Below are 27,213 nucleotides of genomic sequence, written 5' to 3'. Positions count from 1 at the left end.
TGTTGGTAATAATTATAAAATAATAAATATTTATTAATTTAAAGCTACCAGTAAAACTAAAATCACCCACCCCCCAAGTGTATTTTTACGTTTGAGAAAATATCTGCACATTGTACACGCTTTTTACAGTAATCAGGTAAAATAACAACTCTATAGTTAAATATTTAGTGATCTAGAAAGAATTGGAATCGGAATCGGAAATTGTGTATGAAATCAGTAATTGTATCAAAATCTGGAATCATATTGGAATCGTCCCATCACTACTAACATAAGGATGATCAAGAATATATTGTGCGTGCTTAGTAATATAAGGTATATGAAATTGAATAAAAAAGTCAAAAGTGCATTAACATCATACTTATACTTCCGGAATCTGCATGGATCTTTGGTGTGGAACCTTAGATTTCTGGAAAACTTGGTTGAGAAACATTACTCTAGAAAACGCCAATGGTTTCTATCAGTAGAAATGATTAGTAATGGCTATTGTGGCAATTCTAAATGAATCTTTGGTACTTCTGCATTTACCAACCCACGATTTCCATGAAGTTTCTCGAGTGTGCTCAGTTGTTGACAGGAATAATCGGAAGTGTCCGATTGCAGAAATATTAAACCGCTACAAGAAAATTATAACAATAAACAGGAAAAACATGGGAATACAATATATAAAATTAAAAAAATGTATCTAACCCAACCCTAACCTAAATCTAATCTGCACGATTAAAGTAAATTTTTTATTCCTTCCAAATTATAAAAAAGTAGTCTTCCCAGATTAGTATTAGCGAAAAATAGTCTAAAAGTCAGTTAAAAATTGAGGAACACTCGGCTGACCTTTAACGGTTATTTTCGTCAGCTGCCAAGCGAGCCTGAGCCAACTTCATGGAAATCACGAGTAAGTAAATGCAGAAGCACTGAATCTTCTTCTTCTTCTTCTTCTTCTTCTTCTTCTTCTTCTTCTTCTCCATTACTAAATTCCAGATGGATCCTTTTAATATTTTTAATTATATAACAGGTTAGATATGATGATGTCTATATTGTATTATTGCAATAACCAATAATATGACTGCATGCTTAGTATATATATATATATATATATATATATATATATATATATATATATATATATATATATATATATATATATTAGTGATGGAACGATTCCAATATTTTTCCCAATTCCGATACAATTACCGATTCCAAGCTAAATTTCTGATTCCGATACAATTACCGATTCCAATTCTGATTCCAATTCTTTATAAATCTCTAATTATTTAACTATAAGATTGCTATTTCCCCCCGATTTTTGTAAAACCACATGCTAAATTTTCAGATATTTTCCTAAACGTCAAAATACATTTGTGGAAGAGGATCAATCGATTTTAGCTTTAATTTAAAATCAATAAATATTTATTATTTTATCATTATTACCTGCAAGGGAAGATTTTGGTTTAAACAAAATCAAATAAAAAAAGACAATTAAAAGAACTGTTTTGGCATCGAAAAATAGGCATCAATTTTTCTGATACCGATTCTGATACCCCAAAATCTTCCGATTTTTCCAATTCCCAATTCCGATTCCAATTAATCGTCCCAACACCAATATATATGGCATTAAATAAAAAGTCAAAAGTGTATTAGATTATCTCACATGTTCTTAGGGATCTTTTGTGGAACCTTAAGGTTCCAAGGAGCTCTGTGTAAGAAATACTGTTTTACACAGTGGAGATATTTTTGTTTATATTCCTCCATAATAATATCGCATGCTTGGATCAGTAATTCTTCCCATTAATAAAATCATTTTCGACTGTTTATCAACAATAAGGAAAAGAAATGGACGGTTTACATGAAACAAATTCTTAAACTCAGAGCTTCCACCATCGTTGCTGTATTTGGTACTGTCCTCTTCTATTTTCACCTTTGTTTTTTGAACGACTTTATCAACTCTTTGTTTTCTGAACGACTTTATCAACTCTTTGTTTTCTGAACGACTTTATCAACTCTTTGTTTTCTGAACGACTTTATCAACTCTTATTTTCATGGGTCCATGAAACATCTGTGAAAAATCATTCTGACTTGGTTTAAAAATGTCTGTTATGCCCAGTGCTTTCAGCTGTGCGTGTATTCCAACCCGCGTAGACATATCAAATTTGGGAAGCTTTACTGTCACTGAACTGTTCACAAAACCAATATTATGTGCAATATTTTCCACAGATAAATAAGATAATTCTTTCTCAAACTGTTTTATGTCAACACCCTCTTTGGGAAGAATGACATACAGACTAAATAGATTTTCAAATGGCAATTCTATGACTTTAAATCTATCTCCATTGAATTGGTTAAATCTAGCTGATAACTGCATTGTCATAACTTTTGTTATTTCGTTCCGTTTCAAATAAAACATTTCAGCTTTTGTTTTTTCTTTCACAAAAGGATTAACCCAGCTTCCGGCGAAATATAGCACATCTGTCAATAGCACAGCCGAATGATTGGTTATTTGACCTTGAGCAATTACATATTTTAACTTACGATTCGTTTTTATGTGAACTATGTTGTTGATCCATTTTGTTTCGTTCATGAAGTTATTTGGAGATATACCTGAAAAAAATGGAATGCACCAGCATGTCTGAAAAATCTTTATTATATTTTAACAAGCTATTTATAAATATCAAATATGCGTATTCAACATCGTTTTTCGATTGAACATTGCTCAACATAATCAGATAAGAATGTAATATAGGCGGTATAAAACTTTTCTGAACTCTTATGAGCAGTTTGTCACGCAGCTGTTTTGATGTTTTCCCAGTGCATCCAACATAGAGCATGTACAACAAGGTTACCGTATTAAATGGGGAGATGACAAAGTTTCCATCTGTTTCAGTTTTGACTTTGTTGTAAAGGGAATAACCAAAAGAATTGACAGAAGAGGCCAAAGTCGAGAATATGTCTTCAGATTGAACTGCAAAAAATAAAGATAAATAAAATAAATAAATAAATAAATAATCTTAAAGCGATCAACATTATCAATATGCTTCTAGTAAATATAGCCGATATATTAGAGGTGGAAGACTGAGAAAGAAGCTGGAAGGGAAAATTTTCTGAAGACCAAGTAGACATGATGAACAATTATTTGTGATGTACGAAAGATGTTGTAAACATGTGCCTAAAGAATTTAAAGAGAATATGTTACATACGCAACAATAATAAGAATATAGGATGGTGAAACTTTTTGCCCCAAACAGAACAGTTTTGAACCACTTTTATGTTCCCTTACAAAAATTTAAATCAAGACATAATGCTACTTAACTTTATGTATAGAATCCTTATTTTCATCAAATCAATTAAGTAATTTGGATTCTAAAATATGTATAAAATTTAAAGCTTAAGCTTATGGGATCTTTAGAACAAATTTTCATGTTTTCGAATGTGGAGAAATTAATTATATTGTCAAAAGAAAAACATATTTAAAATATATCTAATATATAAAATTACGTCAATCGAATTTTAAAAGCCTGACCTAAATAACATTTCAGTTGACAAGTCAAAATTTTATTTTAATTAACTAATTTTTATTTGTTATTGTTACACCATAAACTAATAATAAAATAATGTACTTTGCCTCGATTTATTTGAAAAATATTCAAAGTAATATGTAGACATTTTCAAACATTCACCTAAACATAACATTCAGCTTAACAAAGCTTATTGTGGATATCATTAATTAATACTTGATATGAGTTAACCATGCTACTTTCACTAATTGCTTAAAGTGTTTTGCGATTACTTTGTAGAATTAATTCATAAATTAGTAAAAACATTACATGATCCCCCCCCCCAAAAAAAAAAGTTACATGACAAAAATGTTACATGACAAAAAAAGTTTTTTAAAAATATATTTTTATAAATCACCAATTGAATACCATAGATCGGTCAGAAATATGTATTGATTTCAAATACCGTCTTGGACTCTACCCCAATGCTAAAGGGTGATGTCTAACAGAAATCTCTATCACCACAGCACACATAATATCCAATAACCATCCAGTGTGTTGATATGCTCAGGTGTCCATTTAGACAAGATTTACTAAGGGTTAACTAGCAAGCTCAGAGATCCATCTGACCAGAATCTGATGGCTATCTGGTGACAATAGCCACTGTGTTTGGTTGGTTACAAATCAGATGCAATAACTATTGTTATTAATGTCCCGGGCATAAGTGTTCTAGGTCTTAAGTGTTCTAGGTTTTAATGTACCTTTTCATTTATGTACCAGTAATGTCTGTTTTGTTGTGGTTTTGACTCCATCTTAGGACAGAACAGTGACACCCCAGCCTGAAATAAACAATTCATATCAACTACCGCTGTTTTGCTAAGAATAAAAAATATAAGAGGAAGCAGTCTCATTTATTACAATTAAAATTAAAATTTATAATACGTTATATCGCCGTCAAAAAGTACATGCAAATACAGTTTAAAACGATTCCATGCCAAACTTTCAACCAATAAAATTTATATCTTCGTCAAAATAAAAAAAAGTATGTGCAAACACAATTTGAACATATTCCATATCAAGCTTTCAAGCAATGCAAGTTATATTGAATATAGGTTATATTAACGTCAAAATGAAAAAAAGTACCTGCTAGAGTTACATGTAAGATTACATTACTAAATAATGAACTCTTTATTTCAGGCTGGGGTGTCACTGGTCTGTCTAAAGTGAGGTCAAAACCTCAACAAAACAGATCTTACCGGTACACAAATGAAAAAGTACACTAAAGACCTAGGACACTTTTGACTGGGACACTTATGCCCGGGACACTAATAACCAAGACACTAATGACTTAGATCCATTGTCACCCAACAGCAAGTTACAGCCTCCACATTTTCTCTGTGAATTCTGATTACAGATGAGGACGAGCACGTGTTCACAAGTATAAAAAATATAAGAACTCAAAGGAAAGCATAAAAAATACATTCTGTTGATGTCAGTGAGGCTCTGGGGCTGTGCGTGCGACATCTTCACGGAAACCAACTCTCCAAACGCGATGTCTACATCTATGTCTTCTGTTGGAGTTGTGTTTGCCAGTTGCCATCATCTCATCTCGACCTGCATTCAACTGTACCAAATTTGTAACTTCTCAACTTAAAACTGTCCTCAAACGTTGCAAACACAAGACTGCCCATAAACTGTACCTATCTGTCATAAACTGTCACAAAACACACTGCCATTCTCCAAACTGTCTGTTAACTAATTCTAAACATATTGACCTCCATTATTTGGTTCTTTGTTCCTGTTCACTGCCACACAATGATTAACAATCCTATTTTAGTTCTTTTAGTGCACATTGGTGAACAACTTCCTATACCATTGTTCTGCTGATAAACTTATTTTCTGGTTTGTTTTTGTTATATTTTTCTTTTCTTTTTTTTTATTCCTAACAATTTTTAGAAGGTGGAGGAAGGATGTATGTTGCATGGGGGGAAAGGGTGTCTGTTTATATTGTGCCACTGTTCACTCTGCGGCACATCAGTCCTTTTGAGGAGTTTATAAAAATGAAGCAGAACATACTTTTCATATCTTCTTCACATCTCTTGCTGTGTCATCGACGTTGGCGCATCTAGAACAAAATCTCTCTCCTGCATAAAAACAGATGCAAGTCTCATTCCAGGATAATTGGAACTTTATCCCTGTTTCTGCATCATCCTTAGAAGGAAGGTGGGAATTCTACTATCTATACTGCCATCCATCCCCATCTGTTGCCACTCCCATGAGAAGTCTTCCATCTTCTCGGAATTGCAACAGACTCTAGACTGTAGACTGTCGAACTTGAACTGTGGACTCTAAACTGTGGACTGACTAGAAAAACGCCTGTGCGTCCCTATTTATTTTAAGGTGTATGTGTAGGAAAGTGGGCTCCGTTAACCGACTTGCACTCAAAATAAACTGACCTGCCTCGTGACCCTTTGCTAGCATGCAGGTGCCACATTGTCAAGGGAGGTCAATGAGTTTTTTTTTTTACAAACTCTAGTCTAGAATAATTTCTCCTTAAAAGAGATAACTCAGGATACCAATTACAAAGAACTTTTCTTTCTCTCTCTGTACCAAAAACCAAATGGAGCTTCTATAAATAAAGTTTCTTTCCTAGAACATCCTATATGTGGAACAAAAACTGCAAGGCTGCTTTCTAGCCAACTACGATATGATCGTCTTCAAGTCTAATGTTAACAAATACTTGTAAAGATGTTCTCTTAGATAGTAAATTCCTCTTAAGAAATTTATTGCCTATTACCCACTGTTTCTGGTCCTCTCATTGCAGCGATCATCATTCAGTGGACAGTATTTTTAACCCTTATCCTTGAATGATCCCTGAGCCTTGATAACAGATGACGCATTAGTGAAAAAAACAAAATAACAAAAAACAAACAGTCAAATGTAAAGTAATGTAATGGCTAAAGTCAAATATTGAACTTCTTTTTTAATTCTGTAAACAAACAAAAAAACAAAACAAAAACGAACATGCTGCTGTCGTATGAACGTACTCATATATAGATTGTATTTAAGTTTTTATCAGAAGTTACATATGAAATATCTCTTAATATTGGCTCACCTGAGGTCCATATAAAGCAGCCGTAAAAAAGATTTGGTAAAAATAAGTAAACGCTCTTCATTTCTTCAACAAGTTAGTGATAGTGCTTGAATTGTGCAGTATTTATCAACACAAAGTTGCAAGAAGTGGAAAGCAGAATCCGCATAGACTTTTATTTGTTTATATTAATATAAGCACCATGTTCTGAACAATGGCCATGCATCAAATATGATGAATGGCACTTAATGCCATTATTTCTTCTTTTGGGCATCACTCAACATATCCTGTTAAATTCTCATACATCATAAATAAAATTGTATAAACAACAACAAAAAAAACGTTAATGCATGCATATTTTGTATTACTTTAATGAGTTTTATGTTATACTAAGTCGGTCTGAAAAGCCACAGAACAGAATGCTTTGAAGGACGTGCCAGGAAAAGGCCAAGATCTCATCCTAAATTCCATACATGGGTGGAATGAACACATGTTGCTCTGGCCATAGATAGAGAGCTATGAGTGAGCCATGAAAGTAAATAGAAGAGTGTTGTAGTTTGCTTGAAACATTGTGCTTAGTATGTAAGAAGTTGATTTTTTAAAGATAATATAAAAATATATAATAACTAGCAGACCAACCGGCGTTGTCCAGTCACAAAATACACATAAATAGTAATAAATATTATATTATGGTTAACGCAGATTTCTTATCTATGATATAAATCTCACCTGTCTGTTTAAATGTATGTATGTATGTATGTATGTATGTATGCCTAAGGCGACGGATTTTCATGAGATTGATATCGTTTTGATAACAATGGATGCAACAGCAAAGACGTCAGTTTTTTTTCCACATTATTTTCCTCCTTCACAGTAACGGGTTTGAGCCTACCTGCCTACTACCACTTTTTATTTATTTATTTTCTTTTTTTAATTTTTTTTTTATGCTGAACACACATCTCTAAACACCCGGGGAATGCTAGGCACCCAAGCTAGTTTATTTCTAAGCCTAAGGCAAAGTTCAAGTCGAAAGAAAACATAATGCCAGTTTTCCAACCTTAAAGACCAGTATCTGCTGGTAGAAATTATTGATAAGGAGTGTTATATCGCATATCCCTCCGTATTTACACGAATAAACCAGAAACCAGCAGGAGCAGTAATAATGATAATAATGGCGACACTAAGACAAAGCCCGTTCGTTGATACAACGTAAATGAAGACACTAACTACACACGACAACATCAAAGCCCATTTTTTTATATACACACATCAACGGAATAAGTCACACCACACTTCAACAAAGAAAACCGCCAGAGGAAGCCACACATCAAAAGAAAAATCAAAATACGAGACACAAACATCACAGCAGATGAACTCCAGCAGCATATAAACACAAATAATTATTTCACGAAACACTGCAACAGTACAACATCTACTAGAACACATTCACAACTTTCTTAGCTTTAAATCAATATAACACATGTATACAAACACCAAACAGACGACTCCTACACTACATTAAAACACAAAAAACAAACACAAATAAAAAGCGAAAACGCTAACCAATGATAAAAACCATCTTTTGTCTACTACTATGTCCACATCGTGAGTATAAAAATGTCATCTTTTTCGTCAAGCAAGCAGATCGACCCCTATGTGGCAAGCTGTGAATCTCGCTCCATCAGCAGCCAGCAGCAGTTAACCCCTCGTCAGCGACACCAGCTACTGAAATTACTATGCCACACCACCGCCATCTCACTTGTGATACTGGACAGCAAGCCTCTCTTCCACCACCGGCACCCCCAATTCACCACAGCTCACCAGCCAACAGCTGTTAACCCCTCACCAGCGACACCAGCTATTAAAATTACTGCGCCACCACCGCTGCCGCTGTACCGCCACCATCTCACTCGTGATACTGGACAAAGTTATTGATTCATACACCAAATTGAAAGGGATGCAAAGTTGGGACAACCTTCTTGCTAGAATCTTACTCCAGCCAAATAACAATAAATGAATGAAATTTGGTCGTAAATAAGCACACTGAACGTCAAGACTAATAAACCATTCTTCAAACAAACCACAACAGACAACATTTTGGTAAACATAGATTTTTCTGAATCTTGATATTGACCAAAGAAAATATATCTTTGAATATTATTTAAGTACTTTTAATTCATGGCATATTGCTAGAACAAAAACCTTTATTATCTCCCTTAGACCATCCTGTTTACTGTAAATAGTTTTTGTTACATTTACCTTTTTGTTTACGATACATTTATTTTCTTTTTAACTCCATTCTCTGTTTTTTTTTTCTTATTTATAATATATATGTTGCAGTGAATACCCCTAGTCATCACAATAACGTAACCCGCCTTAATTTTAAGTCAGAATTCTGTTAAACCTCTGGCATCTTAAAAGTGAATAATATGTGCTATATTTAATTTAATTTAGTTTTGTTTTGAACATAGCAGATTAGCGAAGGAAAATTACAGTGTATACCTAGAATTTTGGAATTTTCTTTTACTAAAAGAAAAATCTGATGGGATAGAATATGCAATCACTGACACCAATTGGAATAATTTTTTTGTTATTTTATTTCAAGAACACAGACTAAAAATTTACCTAAGTGCCTCACTAGTCAGAATCAAATATCGGTTTATTAGGTCTAACGTCAAAAACTCTAACCGACTTTACATATTAGATTAGATATATCAGACATTGTGACAGTGACCATAACTGACAATCATTGACCCAACCAATATCATATCCATTGCTTTCTAAGACTCTTGTTTTCTTTTAGTTAGGAGCAAAATGTAGTAACTGTTCTGATACTACACTTTATATTTTCTGTATTCAATATGTGAAGAAGAAATCCTTCTAAACTGAGGCAGTTTTAATTTTTGTCCTGATGCAGAGTGACCCTTCTGAGCTGAATTTTGCTCCACATTAAAAACTGACATTGTGTCTAACTAGGCCTTCTTATAGAAACAAGTAAATAAGAATCCTCCTGTAAAAAGCTTTTCTAAACAAATGCATAATATTTATTCATATGTATGATGGATGAGGGTTTAAGACAATGCATTGAGTGATTCCCCCAAAGATTAACTAATGGCAGTTAATGCTATCCATCATATTAACGAGTCACATCTTGGAGAAGCACCATGTATTGACAAGCTTCTGCGACTGGCTTTCACTCCTGGTTTGAAATGGAACACATGCATCAAATCTGTTGCCAAGATCGCTGGAAGAATGGTTGGATCATTCTACCATTCCAGTAGGTATCTCACTGCAACCCTCTATCTGTATAAGAGCCAAGTATGTCCTAAAATAGAATACTGTTGCCACATCTGGGCAGGAGCTACTCGCCGATCCTTATCTTGCCTTGACAGAAGTTCAAAACCAACTTCGAAACCTAGTAGGTGATGCCCTTTTCTCTTCCCTGCAACCCCTTTTCCACAGAAGAGACTTTGCAAGCCTGTCTCTGCTCTATTGTTATTTTCATGGCAAGTACTTGTCTGAGTTCCAATCTATGGTTTCTCCTTGCCAAACTTTCACAAAAAACATTCGACTAGCTACAATTACTATCAACAATTTCCCCCACTCTCTATCTGTACCTAAATCTGAACACAGATTCCATGAACAAAGCTTCTTTCCTAGAACTTCCCACCTGTGGAACACTATTCCATTGGCCTGCTTCCCTGCCGACTACAACATTGTAGCCGTCAATGTAAAAAGTTCTTGTTGATCTGTCCCCTTAAATAATCCAAATTCTACCCAATCTACATCATTAACGATTACTATACTACCACCTTATATTTAGTAACCCTTATCCTCGAGTAGCCTTCGGTTGAGCCTTGATAAGTGGCGATTTCCTTGTAAAAAAAAAAAACTCATACAAAAACGCTTTTTAAAAGATCATTATGACAATTTGTTACCAATGACTGTATATCTATCTGGCTTTGTCTCCAAATTCGTTGTTTATCATGTATAGAATTTAATTAATTTTTTTATAGGTCGACTTTCTTATTCCTTTTGATATCACTTTTCCCAATATAATAATTTCCAGTGATATTAGATCAGGCTGCCTGAAGATACTGACTTCCTGATCTAAAATGTACTAAGTATTAATGTTATTGTTTTTGTTTTTTTTTGCTTTTCTCTTTGCAAAATCATGGCTCAAAACAAAAACACCAATTTTCTTTCTACAAAACAATCAAACCAAACATCATAAATAAATATTTGGAGATATAAACATCTTGAAGCATAAAATCTTTTTTCTAAAAATTATCAAATTCAGTATTAAATAACTCGAAAATGGTTAATAAACCATAGAACAAAACAACCAAACCAAACAGAGTGAATAAATATTTGAAGATGTAAAGAACTTGAAGCATAAAACTATTTTCCAAATTTTCTGAATTCGGCATTAAATAATCTGAAAATAGTTGATATCCCATAAAACAAAGCAACCAACTATACAGATTGATTATTCTTGAAATTTTCTCACCAACCTAAATATATATATATATATATATATATATATATATATATATATATATATATATATATATATATATATATATATATATATATTCACACACATCCCAAGGATTTTCTATTTATATATATGGAGTCTTTCATGCACTGAATTTTATTATTTATGTATTATTTTAAGGTCTAAAATCGTTGTTAATTTTTACATATACTAGAAGGGAGACTCGACGTTGAATGATGATCAACGAATGTTTCCCACTCCCATGTTTTATTGACATCAAAATCGGTGAAATCGCTCATTTTTCAATCAAATCGATTGATTACCTACTCTAGTTGTGGACCTATCACGGTGCATCAAGAGGAAGCCTCACATGCCTTCCTGCAGTGACTTAGTCCACATTACATTGTAGTTTGCAGTGCATTAGAAAACCTACTGCTGGTTTTATAGAATTAAAGTTTAAAATGCAAAAGTCAAGTATCATGGTTCAGTTGTGCTCTAAACAGAAATATTCATTTTGAACGTGGCCCGTCATATCAAAGAATCTACTCTTGGATTTATATATCAGGCCTTTCTGCTTGTGTGGTAATAAACTTCTCAAATGTACTTGTGATGTTAGGCTGTAACTTTGGTCAAAATCGCCTGTTCCTTCTGTCATCAGATTTTTTGATTATCTGTATTTATCGCAGTCATTTCGATACAAAACCTATCTAAGAACATTGCCAGATACATACAGTACATTTGTATGACATTTCATAAAAATTGGTCCAGCCGTTTCGGAGTTCATAGGGAATGAACTCACACACAGAGAGACAAAGTTCGTTTTATATAATAGAAGTAGATTTTTTTATTTATATTATACCAATACAACTATCTAGCATTGTTCGTCTATTATATAAAAACAATATTAGTGATGAATGTGCAAAGGTTATAAATATAATTATGAAAGTGTTAATAATTGTCTTCTACATAAATAAAACAGTAGATGCTGTGTGTGTCTGTGTGTCTGTCTGTAAATATTTAACCGATATACTCTTAAACTACTTAACATAACATTGAAATTAACAGGAAATAGTGATCATACACCAAGGATTGTTTATAACGAGTAAAATCTTTGTTTTTGATGAATGAATAGCCCGTACAGACATATATCAGCAAGTTGAAATGCAGACTGTTCATTTCAACTTGCTGGCATATTTTTTTCATGAATGAATAGTCCGTACAGACATATATCAGCAAGTTGAAATGCAAACTATTCATTTCAACTTGCTGGCATATCTTTTTGATGAATGAATAGTCCGTACAGACATATATCAGCAAGTTGAAATGCAAACTGTTCATTTCAACTTGCTGGCATATTTTTATTTCTTTCTGCGCATGCTCAAATTCAATTCATTTCTTCAAGTCATTTAACATTAATTCTTTCTTACCTATCTCTCGATAGCTGCATCAGTAGGGACGCTAAATATTTTAGTTTTGATTCTAGTTGATGGTACCCAAGTCATTTTTTTTTTTTTAACCTTTGAAATCACTACTAAATATTAGATATTTAATAGAAAATCGGCTCTGTAATAATAAATACAAAATCTACATGGATTAAAATATATGTAAGCATATTTTACGACCTGGCAAGCCCCCCCCCCCTCGCTAGTCTATCTATATGAATAACTGATAAAGATCATTTCATTATGTAAAGTTATGAATGAAATGTTTGCTATTTTAAATCAATGTTTTCAGTATTTTAAGTAGCGAACGTTTTGAAGCAAAACCAGCTACTAGTTATCTTGTGGCAACTTAATCGCAAAGTGATTTCTATTAATGCTAAAAAAACAAATGTCTCTAATTGCTATAATCTTTTCTTCTCCATTTCGCTTTCTTCCTCATTCCCCAAAACAAGGAAGTTTTCACAGAAACGTGTGAACTCAAAATATTTTCAACCAATGAGTATTGTTTCAGACCCTCAAAAAAGTAACACATACATGTGAATATAATAAGCCAGTGTGGACTTAGAAAATCCCATAAAACTGGGTCAACAAAATCAGTTTTGGACATAGAATTCTCAAGCCAGATGCATTACCGAAGGACTCCAGAACTTCTGTTCAGGAGCTCTCTTAATGAAAATTGTTCCAAATCCCCAAAAATGTAATATGTCTATGCAAATGCAACAAGCCAGTGTGGACAAATGAAAGGTAATAATGGTGAAGTGGAAACCAATGTGGATTGTTCGAAATTCGAATTTTGTTGGTTTTGCCAAAACATTTTCACTGTCATTGATGTTGGCAACCTTCACATGGCCCACCTATGAGTACCTGACTCTAGACAGAACAGTAGAAACAATTCCAAGAACAGAATCAAGTCAAGTAAAAAAGTCATACCATACTAATTCATATGCATTTACTTATATTCTTATTTATATGGATAGATTCTATATTCTGGGCTTATATTGTTGTCATCTATATTGTAAAAGTAAACATAGATATATGGTGTTGGCTTCAATGATCACATATGCAAATTTATTTCATGAGGAAAGACAGGGAGGCTTAATCATAATTGATAATGATAAAGAAAGGAAAATATAATCACATATGCAAATTTAATTTTTATAGGCAAAGAAGGGGAGGCTTAATCTTAATAACTGATAATAAAAAAAAGAAAGAAAAAAATTCTAGTACTTTTAATAGATGCAAAGGAATTATTCACTTGTTATTAATATGTTTGTAACTAAAATAAGAATTAATTTACCGGCATATTTTGTACATACATTGGAAGAGGGGTTTTAGCTGCCGGTCCTTAACTCTAGATGGCTGACTTTTAAAAATCTATACTAAGCATCTATAGTTATCTATCTTATAACTTATATCTATATTCTGTAGCTTAACTATAAGATAGATACTTATTAGCCATATTCTGTACTTATACTCAGTGATCTATATTAAGTAGCAACTCTATATCTCTTTCACTTAGGTACAGGTGATTTTACATGGAAACTAACATCTGAAGCTCATTCCGAATCATACTCTAGCATTTATACTATAATTTTTCCAGTGTATTTATTAATCCTCAGACTATATTTAATCCTCACTGAACTCAAGATATTAACCTTAAATCTACACCCATACTCATGCATACCCCTACCTGTGTTTCCACTCCAATCGTGAATAATCACATCTTCCAATCTTAATTCTATTCTGAGGAGTGTAACCTTAAAGCAGATAGTAATTATCTTTGTGCTAACTCGATTAATCCTAACTACATATGTGGGGGTGTAGAAATATCTGGCTTTGAAACCAGGTGTGGGGAAAACCCTCTTAGTGCTGATGGAAGAGAGGCCTCCTCAGTCCTGGTTGACAATCTTCCTGGAGCTGATGACTCGATCAAATCACCAGTTTGCAAACCTAAACAGTTAAGGAGTAGATAGGCTCTGCTTATTGCCCAGCTTCCATACTCCTTCTTTGCCCATTAGCCAGGAGCAGAGGTGTGATCACAGGGACTCATCTGAGATGCCCAGTGCTTTGCCTTGCTTCCTAACTAGAGCACTGAATGCCATCCCTCACATCCACCTCATTCCCTTCCCCTGAACCTTGGCATTTTGGGGGTGCTTGTTTACCATGATTGGACTGAACCACTCTTGTCAGACAGGTTTGAGGGTACTGGCTTGACAGTTGCTGGCCGTTGTTTCTGAATGACAGTACAGGAGCCCTAACTCTTTGGTAGTGCTTGGGGAGGTTTCTCTATCATCAGTTGTATAACATTAGGAAGTTTGTAATGCCATGTCATGCATGGAAAGGGACCTTGCACTCATCTCTGGTGGGCATTCCTGAGGTCACATTCCTGTGGATGAGGAGTCGGCTGATGGTCTACTTATGTTGCATGATGGTGGCTATGCACATCTGCTTTGTCTCGCACCTCTCACCCTAAACTGAAACTACAAAATAAAATGAAATGACAGCTCAATCCAAAATAACGATCAAACCAGACACACACATACAAATATCCGTGAACTAACTTAGATGATGTAGAATCATTTCTCCTAGCAAACTCGACGTATATCTTAGCACTAAGTGAAACTAACCTACACTTCTCCATCCCCTCTAACATCTTTAATATGTCTGATTATCTTCCATTTTGTCGTAAGGACTCTGACAGACACATGCACGGACTTGGAGTCTATATTTACAACACCTTCCCCATAACTAAGCAACCTAAACTAGAATCAGATGACCAGGCCTTCATGTGCTTTAAACTAACTTTTCAACATAATATTAGCTACCTATATTTTCTTTATCGATCTCATTCGACCCAGGACTGTACTCTAATCAATCATGTCTATGAGAGTATAGATGTAGCATTCTCTCTTGACACTAGTGCCCAAATACATGTATTTGTTGAGTTTAATGGCCATCATCCATAACTTATCTATATCCCATTCCTTGACACAGACTGTAACATTCCTGACCCAACTCCCATATAGTCAGGACCAGCAAGCCTCACTTCTGGATCTATTTCTGACAACAGTTCATGAGGATTGTGTAAGAAATGCCCATTGCTCACTCGAGAATGCTGATCATGTGGTAATAATGATAGACATTACTCTAAACTCTCAATCCCAAGTTGAAGAGTCATTGCTCCAAACGACAAGGTACTACAATAAGTCTGACTGGAATGCTGTTAGAGATCACATCAGAGATGCCCTATGAGGAAATATCTTTTCTCTTCCTGCAGAACAGTGCATAAATAAGAGCACTAAATGGTTCAAAGCAGCAGTTGAAGCGCATGTTCCCACACAGAAGTTCTTTAGCAAACCCTACTCTCCCAAATGATTTAATTCTACTTGTGTAGCTGCCATTAGTCAGAGGCAGCATGCATAGCACAGATTTATCCGGCATAAGTCCAGTACAAAAAGAAAAAGTTAGTAATGGTTCATAAAACCAGACCCTAAGATTCAAACATGGCGGCTGGTCTGTCAATTGAGTTATGGAAGCACAAAATGGATACAATACGTCCGCTATTCTTCAATATTTTTGCTAATATATTTTTTTATTACACAGTTACTTCTTTTTTTTAATATAGTTACGTTTTCTTTTTTTAATGTATTATATTTAAATATACTTTATTTACCATATACTTCATGTAAACCTGCGCAGTTTATTACGATCGTCGCTGATTTAAAAAAACATGTTTATAGTTAACTATATTTCACGTTCATTTTTTACTCCCTTATAATAAAAATATATAAAAATACATAAACATTCTTAATCAATTGATTTTGTGTTTTTTAATCGCATATCTTTTTCAAATAATTTTGTTTGTATTTTGTTAAATTGTTTAGATATTTCTATGCAATTAAAAAACACAAAATCAATTGATAAAGAAAGTTTATGTATTTTTATATATTTTTATTATAAGGGAGTAAAAAAATAAATGTAAAATATAGTTAACTATAACGATATCTTTTAAATCAGCGACGATCGTAATAGACGGCACAGGTTTAAATAAAGTATATGCAAATAAAGTATGTTTAAATATAGTACATTTAAAAAAGAAAACTTAACTATATTTGAAAAGAAAAACATAAATATGTTAGAAAAATATATTAATAAAATTTTTTTTTTATATTTTGCCCAAATATATAAGTAAGAGAGTATTGTATCCATTTTGAGCTTCCATACCTCAATTGACAGACCTGCTGCCATGTTTGAAACTTAGTGTCTGGTTTTATGCACAATTATCCAAAAGTTTATAGAAGCTAGACGTAATTGTAAGAAAGAAGTAGTGACAGCTAAGAAAGAATATACCACCAGACAATGCATCGAAGCGCAGAAATTAGGAATTCATGATTTCTGGAAAATCTACAACACTGTAGTAAATGATGGGCAATCAACAATTCCCCCACTATCAAGCAATCATGAGGTTGTTTGCTCAGCAACTAAAAAAGCTAACATGCTTGCCCGTCAGATTGCCTCAAACTCTGCTTTGGACCCAGCAAACCACTCCCTCCCTGATTTTCCTTTGCGGACAGAAACCACACTGGATGATCTAAAAATCACCCCTTCTCAAGTACATAATATCATAAAAAACCTAGACACCTCAAAGGCATGTGAAAAAAATGCTCCACTGAGGTTGCTCCAGTTCTCTTCAAACACTTCAACAAATGCCTTAACGAATCATGTTTTCCTGACTGCTGGAAAACTGCTTCTGTGGTATCAGTTTACACGAATTCTGACGAAAGAACTGACCCATTAATTTATTGCCCCATTAGCCTCCTCCCTCTTTTCGCCAAAATATTGTCCTCTGTGGTTGTATGTCTAAACAATATGATATAAATGCGGGTGTATCTCAGGGGTCGATCCTTAGACCTTTATTATTCCTGATAAAATAGTCTCTGAGATGGATATCTTTGCTGATGACACCACGCTCTATAACAGGCACAAGGGGAAAACAAATGAACACATATCTAAGGCAATGGTGGAAACCCTAGAGGAAGACCTCCAGTCTCTAGTGGAATGGTAACGTTCAATGCTGCCAAGACTAAATTCGTTTCGTTTAATAATTATAAGAAACCTTCTCAACCACGAATAGCTATGGCTAAAGATACATTACCTGAAAGTACTTCATTCAAACTCCTTGGCTTAATGTTCACAGGGAACATGAGTTGGAACAGATACATCGAGGGCATTGCCATGGCTGCTGTGAGGAAGGTGGGCTCTCTCTACCCTGCTAGAAAGTTATTTATGCTTGAAAGTATCCTGTACCTCTATAAGGATACTATTCGCCCATGTATGGAGAATTATTGTCACATTTGGGCTGGTGCATCTGCTACTAGTCTCTCACTCCTGAACAGGGCTCAAAAGAGAGTTGCCAACCTGATAAGTCCTGAACTGTCATCTAAGCTTCAACCTCTATCCCATTGACGAAATGTTGCCTCCCTCTGCCTGTTTTACAAGTATTTTAATGGTGAATGCTCCGGTGAACTACAAGCCTTTGTACCCACTCAACATAAATACCTCCGACAAACCCAACAAGCAGCAAAATCCCACCCCTACACAGTAAAGATCCATAGATGTAAGAAAGCTTTCTACTCCAATAGTTTCTTCCCCAGAACTGCTAGACTTTGGTTTGCACAGGTTCCTGTTTCCCCAACTGTACTGACATGCAGAAGTTCAAGTGTAATGTGAACAGACATCTTACTGCTCAACTCCCTACATAGTATCCCTGCAACTTATGTCCCTGATAGTAGTCCCCTCAAAGTGGCACTGTGCCTTGTTTGGAGTGAAAATGGAAAAAAAAATACTGATGCTATATTTACAGATTCAGGACAGAGAGAGAGAGAGAGAGAGAGAGAGAGAGAGAGAGAGAGAGAGAGAGAGAGAGAGAGAAAGAGAGAGAGAGAGCAGATTATTGCATTCTTTTATTTTTTGTAAAACTTTACTCGCATATCTGCTCCTTAAGTAATATTTAACTTGAAATTTTATTTTGTAAATTTTACTTTGATTAGTTATTTCAGTTTTTGCAGTTAGATTTACCTTGCATGTGACAAAAGTAAGAAATCAATTGCTATTGATAAAGAACTTACTACTTTCCTGGGCAACGCCATGTAGTCCTGCTAGTATTTGAATAACTGTGGGAATTGTTTACAAAGGCTACACTAGGCTATTATGTACACCTACTGCATATGAGAATAAAAAGATCACATTGCACTTTAAACATATCTTATTGTTTGCTTACAAATATGACTGACTGGCTTGCTCTCATTTGGTCAATGAATTCTGTATATTTATTAGACCATGAAATTAGTGACCTATATACAAAATAATTTATAGCCCTGATAAAAATGTTAACAGAATGATCACTTTTTCTTAGAATACCCAGTGACCTATTTGGGTCACCTATAGAAAAAAGTATGATATAATAAAAAAGCATCTTGGTTGTTATTTTCACAGCGTTTCGACCTATGTAACTTCTTCAGGGAAAACTTTACAAACTTCGGAATCTTTATGTTGAACTCGGGAACCTAGGCAGAATTTCGAATTGAATTCTTTATAATATAAAAATCAACACATATATCCGGACATGGCTGATCGAACAACGACAGTCTAAACTTGCAGATTAAATAAAGGGTTTAGTTTGAAATTATGTATGGGTTACTGCTTTTGTGAAATAGGCATATTGTATGTATTTACTTAGCAAAAAAACGTATTGTGTTTACCACAAGAAGTAATAGTAGTCGTAATAGTTGTAGTATTGGTAGTAATAATAATAAAAATAATAATAATATTATTATAATATAATAATATTAACAATAAAAGGTATAAATACATGGGAAGTATCACTATTAAGCTACTCTGGACTGTTCATATGGTGGACTAAAGAAGAACTGAGACAGACAGCTCAATCAGAAGGCCAGGAAACTCGTGACTATGCACAATGAACTACACCCAAAAGACGATGTTGACTGACTCTACATGAAAAGGAAAGAAGGCGATAGAAGACTGGTTTGTATAGAAGACTGTGTGAATGACACTAAAAAAGAATTAGGAAAATACATAATGCAAAACACTGAAAGGATAATTATGGCAGCAAGAGACACTGAAAAAAAAATCAACAAAACAGAGAGACAAAGGATAAGGTGAGAAAAGAAAAATGGGAAGAGAAACTACTACATGGAAGATTCATAAAAATGACCAAAGATGAGAATAATGAAAACACTTGAACATGGATGTGAAAAGGATAAGTAAACCGAGAAACTGAATCCCTAATAAATGCAGTGCAAGATAACTCAATAAAAATCAATCACATCAAAGCAGAAATCGACAAAACACAAGAAAACAGCAAATGCAGACTCTGAGAAGACGAAACAATAAACCATATAGTAAGTGAATGCAGCAAACAGACCCAAAAGGAATACAAGAACAGAGATGACCAAGTGGAAGGGTAGTACACTGGGAATCATGCAAACAACTGCATCTCGAATGCATAGACAAATGGTACAAGCATAAGCCGGCAACAGTACTTGAAAATGAGAATCACAAAATCCTGTGGGACATGGACATACAAGCAGATAAACCCATCCAAGCAAAAAGACCGGATGTCATAATAATTAACAAGAAAGAAAAGTGCTGTCAAATCGTAGACTTTGCTGTTCCAGCTTACCACAGGGTGAATATCAAAGAAAAGGAGAAACAGAACAAATATACAGAGCTAGCCAGAGAGTTGAAAGGGATATGGAAGATGAAGAAAATCAAAATAATACCTATAATAGTAGCAGTGGCGTATCTAGGGTATGGCAGGCATGGCCCGTGCCATGGGCGCCACTCTGACATGGGCGCAAAAATTGCTTGACAAAAATTAAAATTAGTAGTTAGGTATATCTAAGGTATAAATTATTAAGAAGGGGCGCACATTCAAACTTTGCCATGGGCGTCATTTTACATAGGTACGCCACTGAATAATAGGAGTACTAGGAACAATTCCGAAAAACTTTGAAAAAAGAATGGGAGAAATTGGAATCAGAGGTATGACTAGAAAGATACAACGAATAACAATAATGAAAACAGCTGAAATATTAAGGAAACCCTTGAATATGGAGACTAATACACATGAGCCACATTCGTCGGTCAGACAAACTGCTTTAGAGGCAAAACATGAAGAAGTTTTACATGGAACCAAGAATATTGAAGCTGCATATCTATAAGTTCTCTATCCCCTCACCCATCCCCTCCCATTACCCCATCTCTGCTCCCCAAAAAGAGTGATGTCAAATAGCCGAGTAGGATCAAGGAGGATGAAAGACAGAGGAGAGAGCAATGACCAGACCTCCACTGGAAAAATGCGAAGAGAAATGGGACCTTGGGGAGGCTTATTGTCACTTAGATTTCAGTGGCGACCAGCGGCTGCTGCTAACGAGAAATCAATGGTAAGCGGCTGGTACGATAATGCAAATTTATTTGCAGATGTTTTCAAAAGAGGTGGAGAGTACTGGAAATCTGGGGAGACTTGTTGTCACCCAGCTTCCAGGGAACACCGCAGGTTGTTTTCAAGGAGAGATCTTTTATGACCTGTGTGAAAGCTCCTTGTGAGCCAATAATAATAATAATAATAATAATAATAATAATAATAATGATAAAACAAAAGGTGTTTATTTAATATTTTCTAAATACAAAATATATACAAATGTTAACAAAGTGAGAACTTACTTATAAGGTACTCTTCTTTCTAAATAGCTTCTCCTAATTAGAAAAAGTTGAAAATTTGATATTATGTGCTTATTCAACCGCAGTATACTAACAAAATAGGAATATACGAATTTCTGGTAAGATTTCAAAGTGGATCAATCATGAGAAATTCCTTGTAATCTTCATCTTCAGATGTTACATTATTATATTTATCAACATCTTTTTTAGAGATGCTCAAATTTCAGGAGCGTTACTAAACAAATTTCTTTTTTCTTTTCTATTTATAATGCAACAGTTATACATTGATGAACTATTTTCTTTCATGTAAACTCATGCTTCCATGTAAGGTAATTGATCTATTATCCAATCAGAACAATTTGCATGGGATGTAATTCTGCTGAACTATTTACAGTTTTTTCCCCTACTATTTGGATTCAAAACATCAACATTTTTTCTCCCTAATATTTGGATTCAAAACATCAACCAGAGTGGATGTTCCATGCACACTCATCCTAACCCTAAGCAACATTGAACCTTTTTTTCTTAATCTTTATCTTCAAACATGTTCATACCTTTTTCTGTTGTTGTTGAGCACTATTAATTCATTTTGAATGAATCTAATGTTGGCATTCGTTTCTCCAATATCTTTCTAGTTAGAATTATTTCTAGAAATACATTGGGTAATTACAGAAGGAACCACATGAAGGTTGCCAACATTCTAAGTAAAAGTGTTTCTGTGAAACAAACTGGATTCGAACTTGGCACACTCAGGTTGTCAGTTTGTATCATTAACCACTTAGCAATCGTTATCTTCTTGCTGCTGTTGTTGTTATTCTTGTTGTTGAGCATCATTTATGATGATTTTGTTGGCATTCGTTTCCCTGATATCTTTCTATTAAGAATTTTTTCTAGAAGGATATCAGGAAGGATCACATGAAGGTTGCCAACGTTCCTAAGTGAAAGTGTTTCTGTGTGTCAGTCCGTGTCGTTAACCACTGAGCCATCGTCACCTTCTTGCTGACTTGAAAATATCAATAACTGATTTAAAAAATGTAAATGAAGTTAATGAAAATGACAAAACCTCAATTCTTTACTAAAATGATGACTTCGACGTGATTTGAACTTCATGAGACATTTGTATGTGTCATGGAGTCTCTCATTACTGATGGACGTTGTACAATTGCTTCACCAGGAAAATCATGAACATCACAAGTAGCCGTTGTGTGAATATCGTGTGGTATTTTGTGGTTATTTCTTAAGTCAGATGAACGTCTGAATATGGTGTCTGGTGATTTGTGTTTCATACAAAGTGCAAATTTTGTCCTAAATAGTAGCCCCTTATATCTAATTGCTTTGTTCGGGGTGAAAAAAACAACAATAAAGAAAAAGATAACTAATGGCAATAGTGTCCATTTGCCTCCACTGATTACAGCATTCTATCCGTGCCCTTACATACTTTTACCTTCGATTTCATTTGTCTTCATTATCTTTCTATCTTAACCTTAGGATTTATTTTATGTAAGACCTTAAACTAAAGCCAAATTTAATAAAACTAAACAAGTAATGGCAATAACATGTACGCATTCTCATAATAGTTATCATAGAATTTTTCATTCGTTCCTTTTTATGATTTTTTTATTTCTTTGTTCCTTTCCTTATCCGTTACCTAGCGTTTTTTGGTGGGGTATGTCTTAAGTCAGATGAACGTCTGAATATTGTGTATGGTGATTTGTTTTTCCTACCAAATATGCAGATGATACAAAATTAGTTTTTCCTTTAGATTAAGCAGATGAGCGTTTTTTTTTTTTTGGTTTTTTTTTCTGTGTTCTCTTGCTTGCAGTTATCTACAACTTTTAAAAGTGGTTTGTAGTTGTTGCATCCAAGTTTAAAATGTTTTGCTTTTTCAAGGACAACGACGACAGCAAAGACTTCATCTTCAGTTGGCAGATATGATTTGGTTGAATGAACGTGTTCATTGCAAATATGATTTTTGCTCTTGATGGTCACGATGTAGGTTCATAGCTGAGACATGGATTGCATTTCTATAGGAGTTTCTTTGAACATCCTTATTCAAAACAACCAGGAGACATATTTTGCAACTTTTGTTGAAAATTACCATGGGACTGCTCTCCTGCAGACTACAACATGATAGTTTTCAAATCCAATCGCAATAAATACTTGTTATAAATTCTCCTCATAAGTAATCAAATTTTTTTCATTCCATTTTCAATCCTTTCTTCATCATCCAACTGACTATCCATCAATCGCATTAACATTTATTCTCAAGTGGCTTTTAGCCTTGATAAATCGTAAGTCATTAAGAAAATAAAAAATTGTAATTCCTTCTTTTATCTTATCGATGATCATGCTCTTTCTGACTTGTCAAATAGATACTGCTGCTGATTGTATGAGTAGAACCATGCAAATGGTTTAAAGAATTCCATAAATGGTTCAGACAAAGCAAGTTTATGAACATTTACAAACATCTTTCGTTTGATGAACTATGTGTGCACCTGCTAATAACACTTTCCTAAAACATCCCTTCTCGTTCACTAAATTGTTGTTATTAACTCTTTTCTCTTCCTTACTAATGGGACATTTTTTTAACACCATGTGGCTTTTCTAACCTTTTTTCTGTGTTCAGATTGTCATTGACGTATTCCTTTACTAATGCTCTTCTCTTACGTTTTTCCTGTTACTTACATATTAACAAAGACGACCCAATAAAGTTGTTTCAATCATTAGATTTGTCTCCGTTTCTATATTTCATCTGTTGTTTGATAAATTATTAATTCCTTGCTAGCTTGGAGTCATAGTATATTGGACAAGTGGCCATCGCATATCCTTGCTGTCACTCCAACACTGTAGAGTCACCCCAAAGTTGTGTTATATTAAATGCATGTAGCGAGCAACAGTTTATCATGCCATTAGCAGTAGCTGGTGTGGTTCTGAATGCAATATTTTAGCACATATTGTAATCAGTAGTTTATGGCCTGTGATGATGGAAAAAGCTTTCCCATAAAGGTAGGTGAATAGCCAACATCTCTCATTCAACGTTGCTGAATCTGGTTTATGTATCAGTTAATGTTTTGGATCCAAATGCAACTGGTTTGCCATCTTGGATCAGTGCCACTCTCAGGCTCTTCCACCAGGCATCCACCCCAGTGATGTGGATTTAATCTGATCGTAGTATTAAAGGTATGTGTCATCAGTAATCATTTTCTTGAGCTGGTTGTAGAACTTTTGATGGTCAGGGTCCCAAATTCATTGTGGATGGGATTTAAGAAGATTAGCAATGGGTGAGGGCGAGCCTTTTCAGTGAAGTTTCGAGTATATGAGGGAAGGTAATTTAGCATACCCAGAAAACATCATAGTTCCCCTTTGTTTTGTGTATTTGGCCTTTGTTTGATGTCATGCACCTTATCTTGGCTTGGTTTCATTCCAGTAGAGGTGTATATGTTTCCAAAAAAAAAGATATATTGTGCTGCATTATGAAACACTTCTTGCTGTGGAATGCAAATAGAGTTTCAGCGGCTCAAGCCATGAGGTCATCCAAGTTTTTTCGTGGTTCTCATTGTATTGGCCAAATACATTGTCGGCTATGCTGGCCACACTATCTAGGCCTTCTAGGATTTAGTCCATTTTTGCTTGGAAGATATCTTGTAAGACATTGAGACCAAATGGTAGACTCTTCCAGCATATTCATCCGAATGACATTCTACAAGTGATCAACAGTTATGATTCTTCACTCAGATGAACTGATCAGTATCTGCCTTGGCATCAAGTTTCCTGAATACCTTGGCCTTTACAAAAGCTAGGTTTAGCTCTTCCACTGTTGGTATTTTGTGCAGACATCTTTTGAGGCTGGCATTTAGTTTCTCTGAGTCTGTGTTGTATTATGTGGCCTGTATTAGTAAAGGGTTAGAAAGAACATCAAGAGAATAGAGAGACAGACGTGTGAACGTAACAGAAGCTTTATTAACACTAAAGAAAGAGTAGTAGTTTTTGCTACTATGATATACCACGTAATTTTTTTACTAAAAATAAAAAAGTTTTATTTTTATTTTATATGTATTTTTTAGTGTCTGTATCTGGCTGGAAGCCTAATTGTTCTTCCTCTCGTTGTGAAGTTTTTTGTTGTTGTTGTTCTCTTTTCCGTGCCCGTTTGTGGTACGGCTTGTCTTGGACTATTTTCTTGATTAAATATGTTTTCATAGTCGTATGTAACTTTGTGTGTTGGATTTTCATTTGTTTTTAAGAGGTGACACCTGTTACGCCTTAAATATTTTCCTTGTTCTGTTTTTGCTAAATAAAAACGAGGCTCTTTTATTTTTTTTAACAATTTTACCTTTCAGGTTCCATTTTCCTTGGGAGCGAATACGACCAGTGTCGTCTTTGCTTAGTGTTGGTAGTTCTTTAGACTTTTTATCAACTTCATGCCTTTTCATTGTTTTATTATGCATGATGTTAGGAAGGTTTGTCCTAAGCATTCTTTTCATTAATTGTTGGGCTGGCGATGACGATTTATCTTTTAATGGGGAATGTCCGTAGTGCTAACATTGCTAGATATGGGTCTTGGTTGCTTTCAAATGACTTTATTAGTGTCCTTTTTATAGTTTGTATATTTCTTTCTACTAGCACATTGGATTGTGAATAGTTTGCACTTGTCGTGATGTGTTTGAAATCCCAATCTTTAGCAAATTTGTTGCGTACCAGGATATAATAATCCTAACCCGCTACAAAAGAAAATAATGAAATGAATGGAAGGAAAGAAAAAAAAGCTCACTTGCTGAATAAAATAAACATGTTTATTTTCTGTTGAAAATAAATGGTTTAGGTGGAACATGTGTTCAGTTCAGTCGTTGATGACTACGTGCGTGGAAAAAAGAGGAATAAAGTAGGGGAAAGAAAAAAGGCAGTCCAGCATGTAGAAAAAGAAAGGGACAGGAGGTTGACCTCAGTAAAGCTGTGCGTGCATCGTAGCAGTCGTCCATGTGGAAGGGTCTTCAGTCCACAAACTGTGGACGCAAACTTGTCTGGCTGACGAACCAAGGCAAAAGGGAAGAAAAAGGAAGTTGAACGTTTTTGTCAGTGTTCTGACTGCGCATGTCTGGATTTCCTTTAAAGGGAAGTGACATTGCCCATGTGTGCGTATGTGTGCGTATGTATGCGTACATGTGTGTACGTTAGCATGTATGTGTATGCACATGAATGTGAGTGTATGTACGCGAATGTGGATATATGTACGTGTGTATGAGTGCATGTGTGCGTGCGTACATGTGGGTGTGTGTATGTGAGGAAAAAACATGTTCGAACAAGACTCCCCCTCCTGAGGAGGAAAAAAATATATATATATATACAAGAGAAACGTATTTCATTTTCGTTTTTTGTTTATGTATATTTTTTTTATGTATATAGATATATATATATATATTTTTTAATAAGTTATGTATTGTTTGAAATGTTTTGGCCAATCAACTTTTCGACCTGTTTTTGTTGTTGTTTGTGGTGTGTTGTTTTTGTAATTTCTTTGTCAGTTTGTGAGTGTGTATGTTCTTGTATTGGACTAGGAGAAATGTGTAATTGTTCGTCTATGAATGCAGGTTTAAGTCTGTCTATTGCAATAGTGTCTTTTTTATCTCTTTTTAAAATGGTAAAGTACTTTTCACCTCTGTCGAGAACTAGATAAAGTCCAGAATAATTTGGACAGAGTGGTTTTTTGACTGCATTGTTCCTGATAAAAACCTATTTACAGGTGTGAATATCGCTTGGAACGAAAATGTTTGTTTCTGGCTTTTTGGTTGGGTTGAATTTTAATCGTGACATTTTATGTTTTAAATCCATAACAAAAGTTCGCGTTGGGGAAATGTCTTTATTGTTTTCGCAGAATTGTCCTGGTAAAATCAGTGTTGATCCGAAAACTAATTCTGCAAGTGTGCTCTGCAAATCTTCCTTCAGAGTGTTGTGAAT

General features: G+C 34.5%; 2 protein-coding genes across 2 annotated transcripts in view; one reads left to right on the top strand and one right to left on the bottom strand.

Annotated features, from left to right (window-relative positions):
• LOC145296814 (COP9 signalosome complex subunit 5-like) overlaps positions 1–27,213 on the top strand; it is a 77,137-nt gene that overhangs the window by 19,122 nt on the left and 30,802 nt on the right. The gene's annotated exons all lie outside the window — the stretch shown is intronic.
• LOC145296626 (serpin B5-like) lies at positions 1,530–25,706 on the bottom strand. The gene is given in 4 exon segments (XM_080142550.1): positions 1,530–1,981; positions 2,024–2,578; positions 2,580–2,953; positions 25,592–25,706. Coding segments are annotated over 4 exon segments (1,293 nt in total). The 3' UTR covers positions 1,530–1,732.

This window comes from Euprymna scolopes, chromosome 17, assembly GCF_053919585.1.
Source record: "Euprymna scolopes isolate OS-2025 chromosome 17, ASM5391958v1, whole genome shotgun sequence".
Classification (NCBI taxonomy): domain Eukaryota; kingdom Metazoa; phylum Mollusca; class Cephalopoda; order Sepiida; family Sepiolidae; genus Euprymna; species Euprymna scolopes.
Note: the sequence above shows the minus strand (reverse complement) of the source record. Positions and strands in the feature narration are given on the sequence as shown.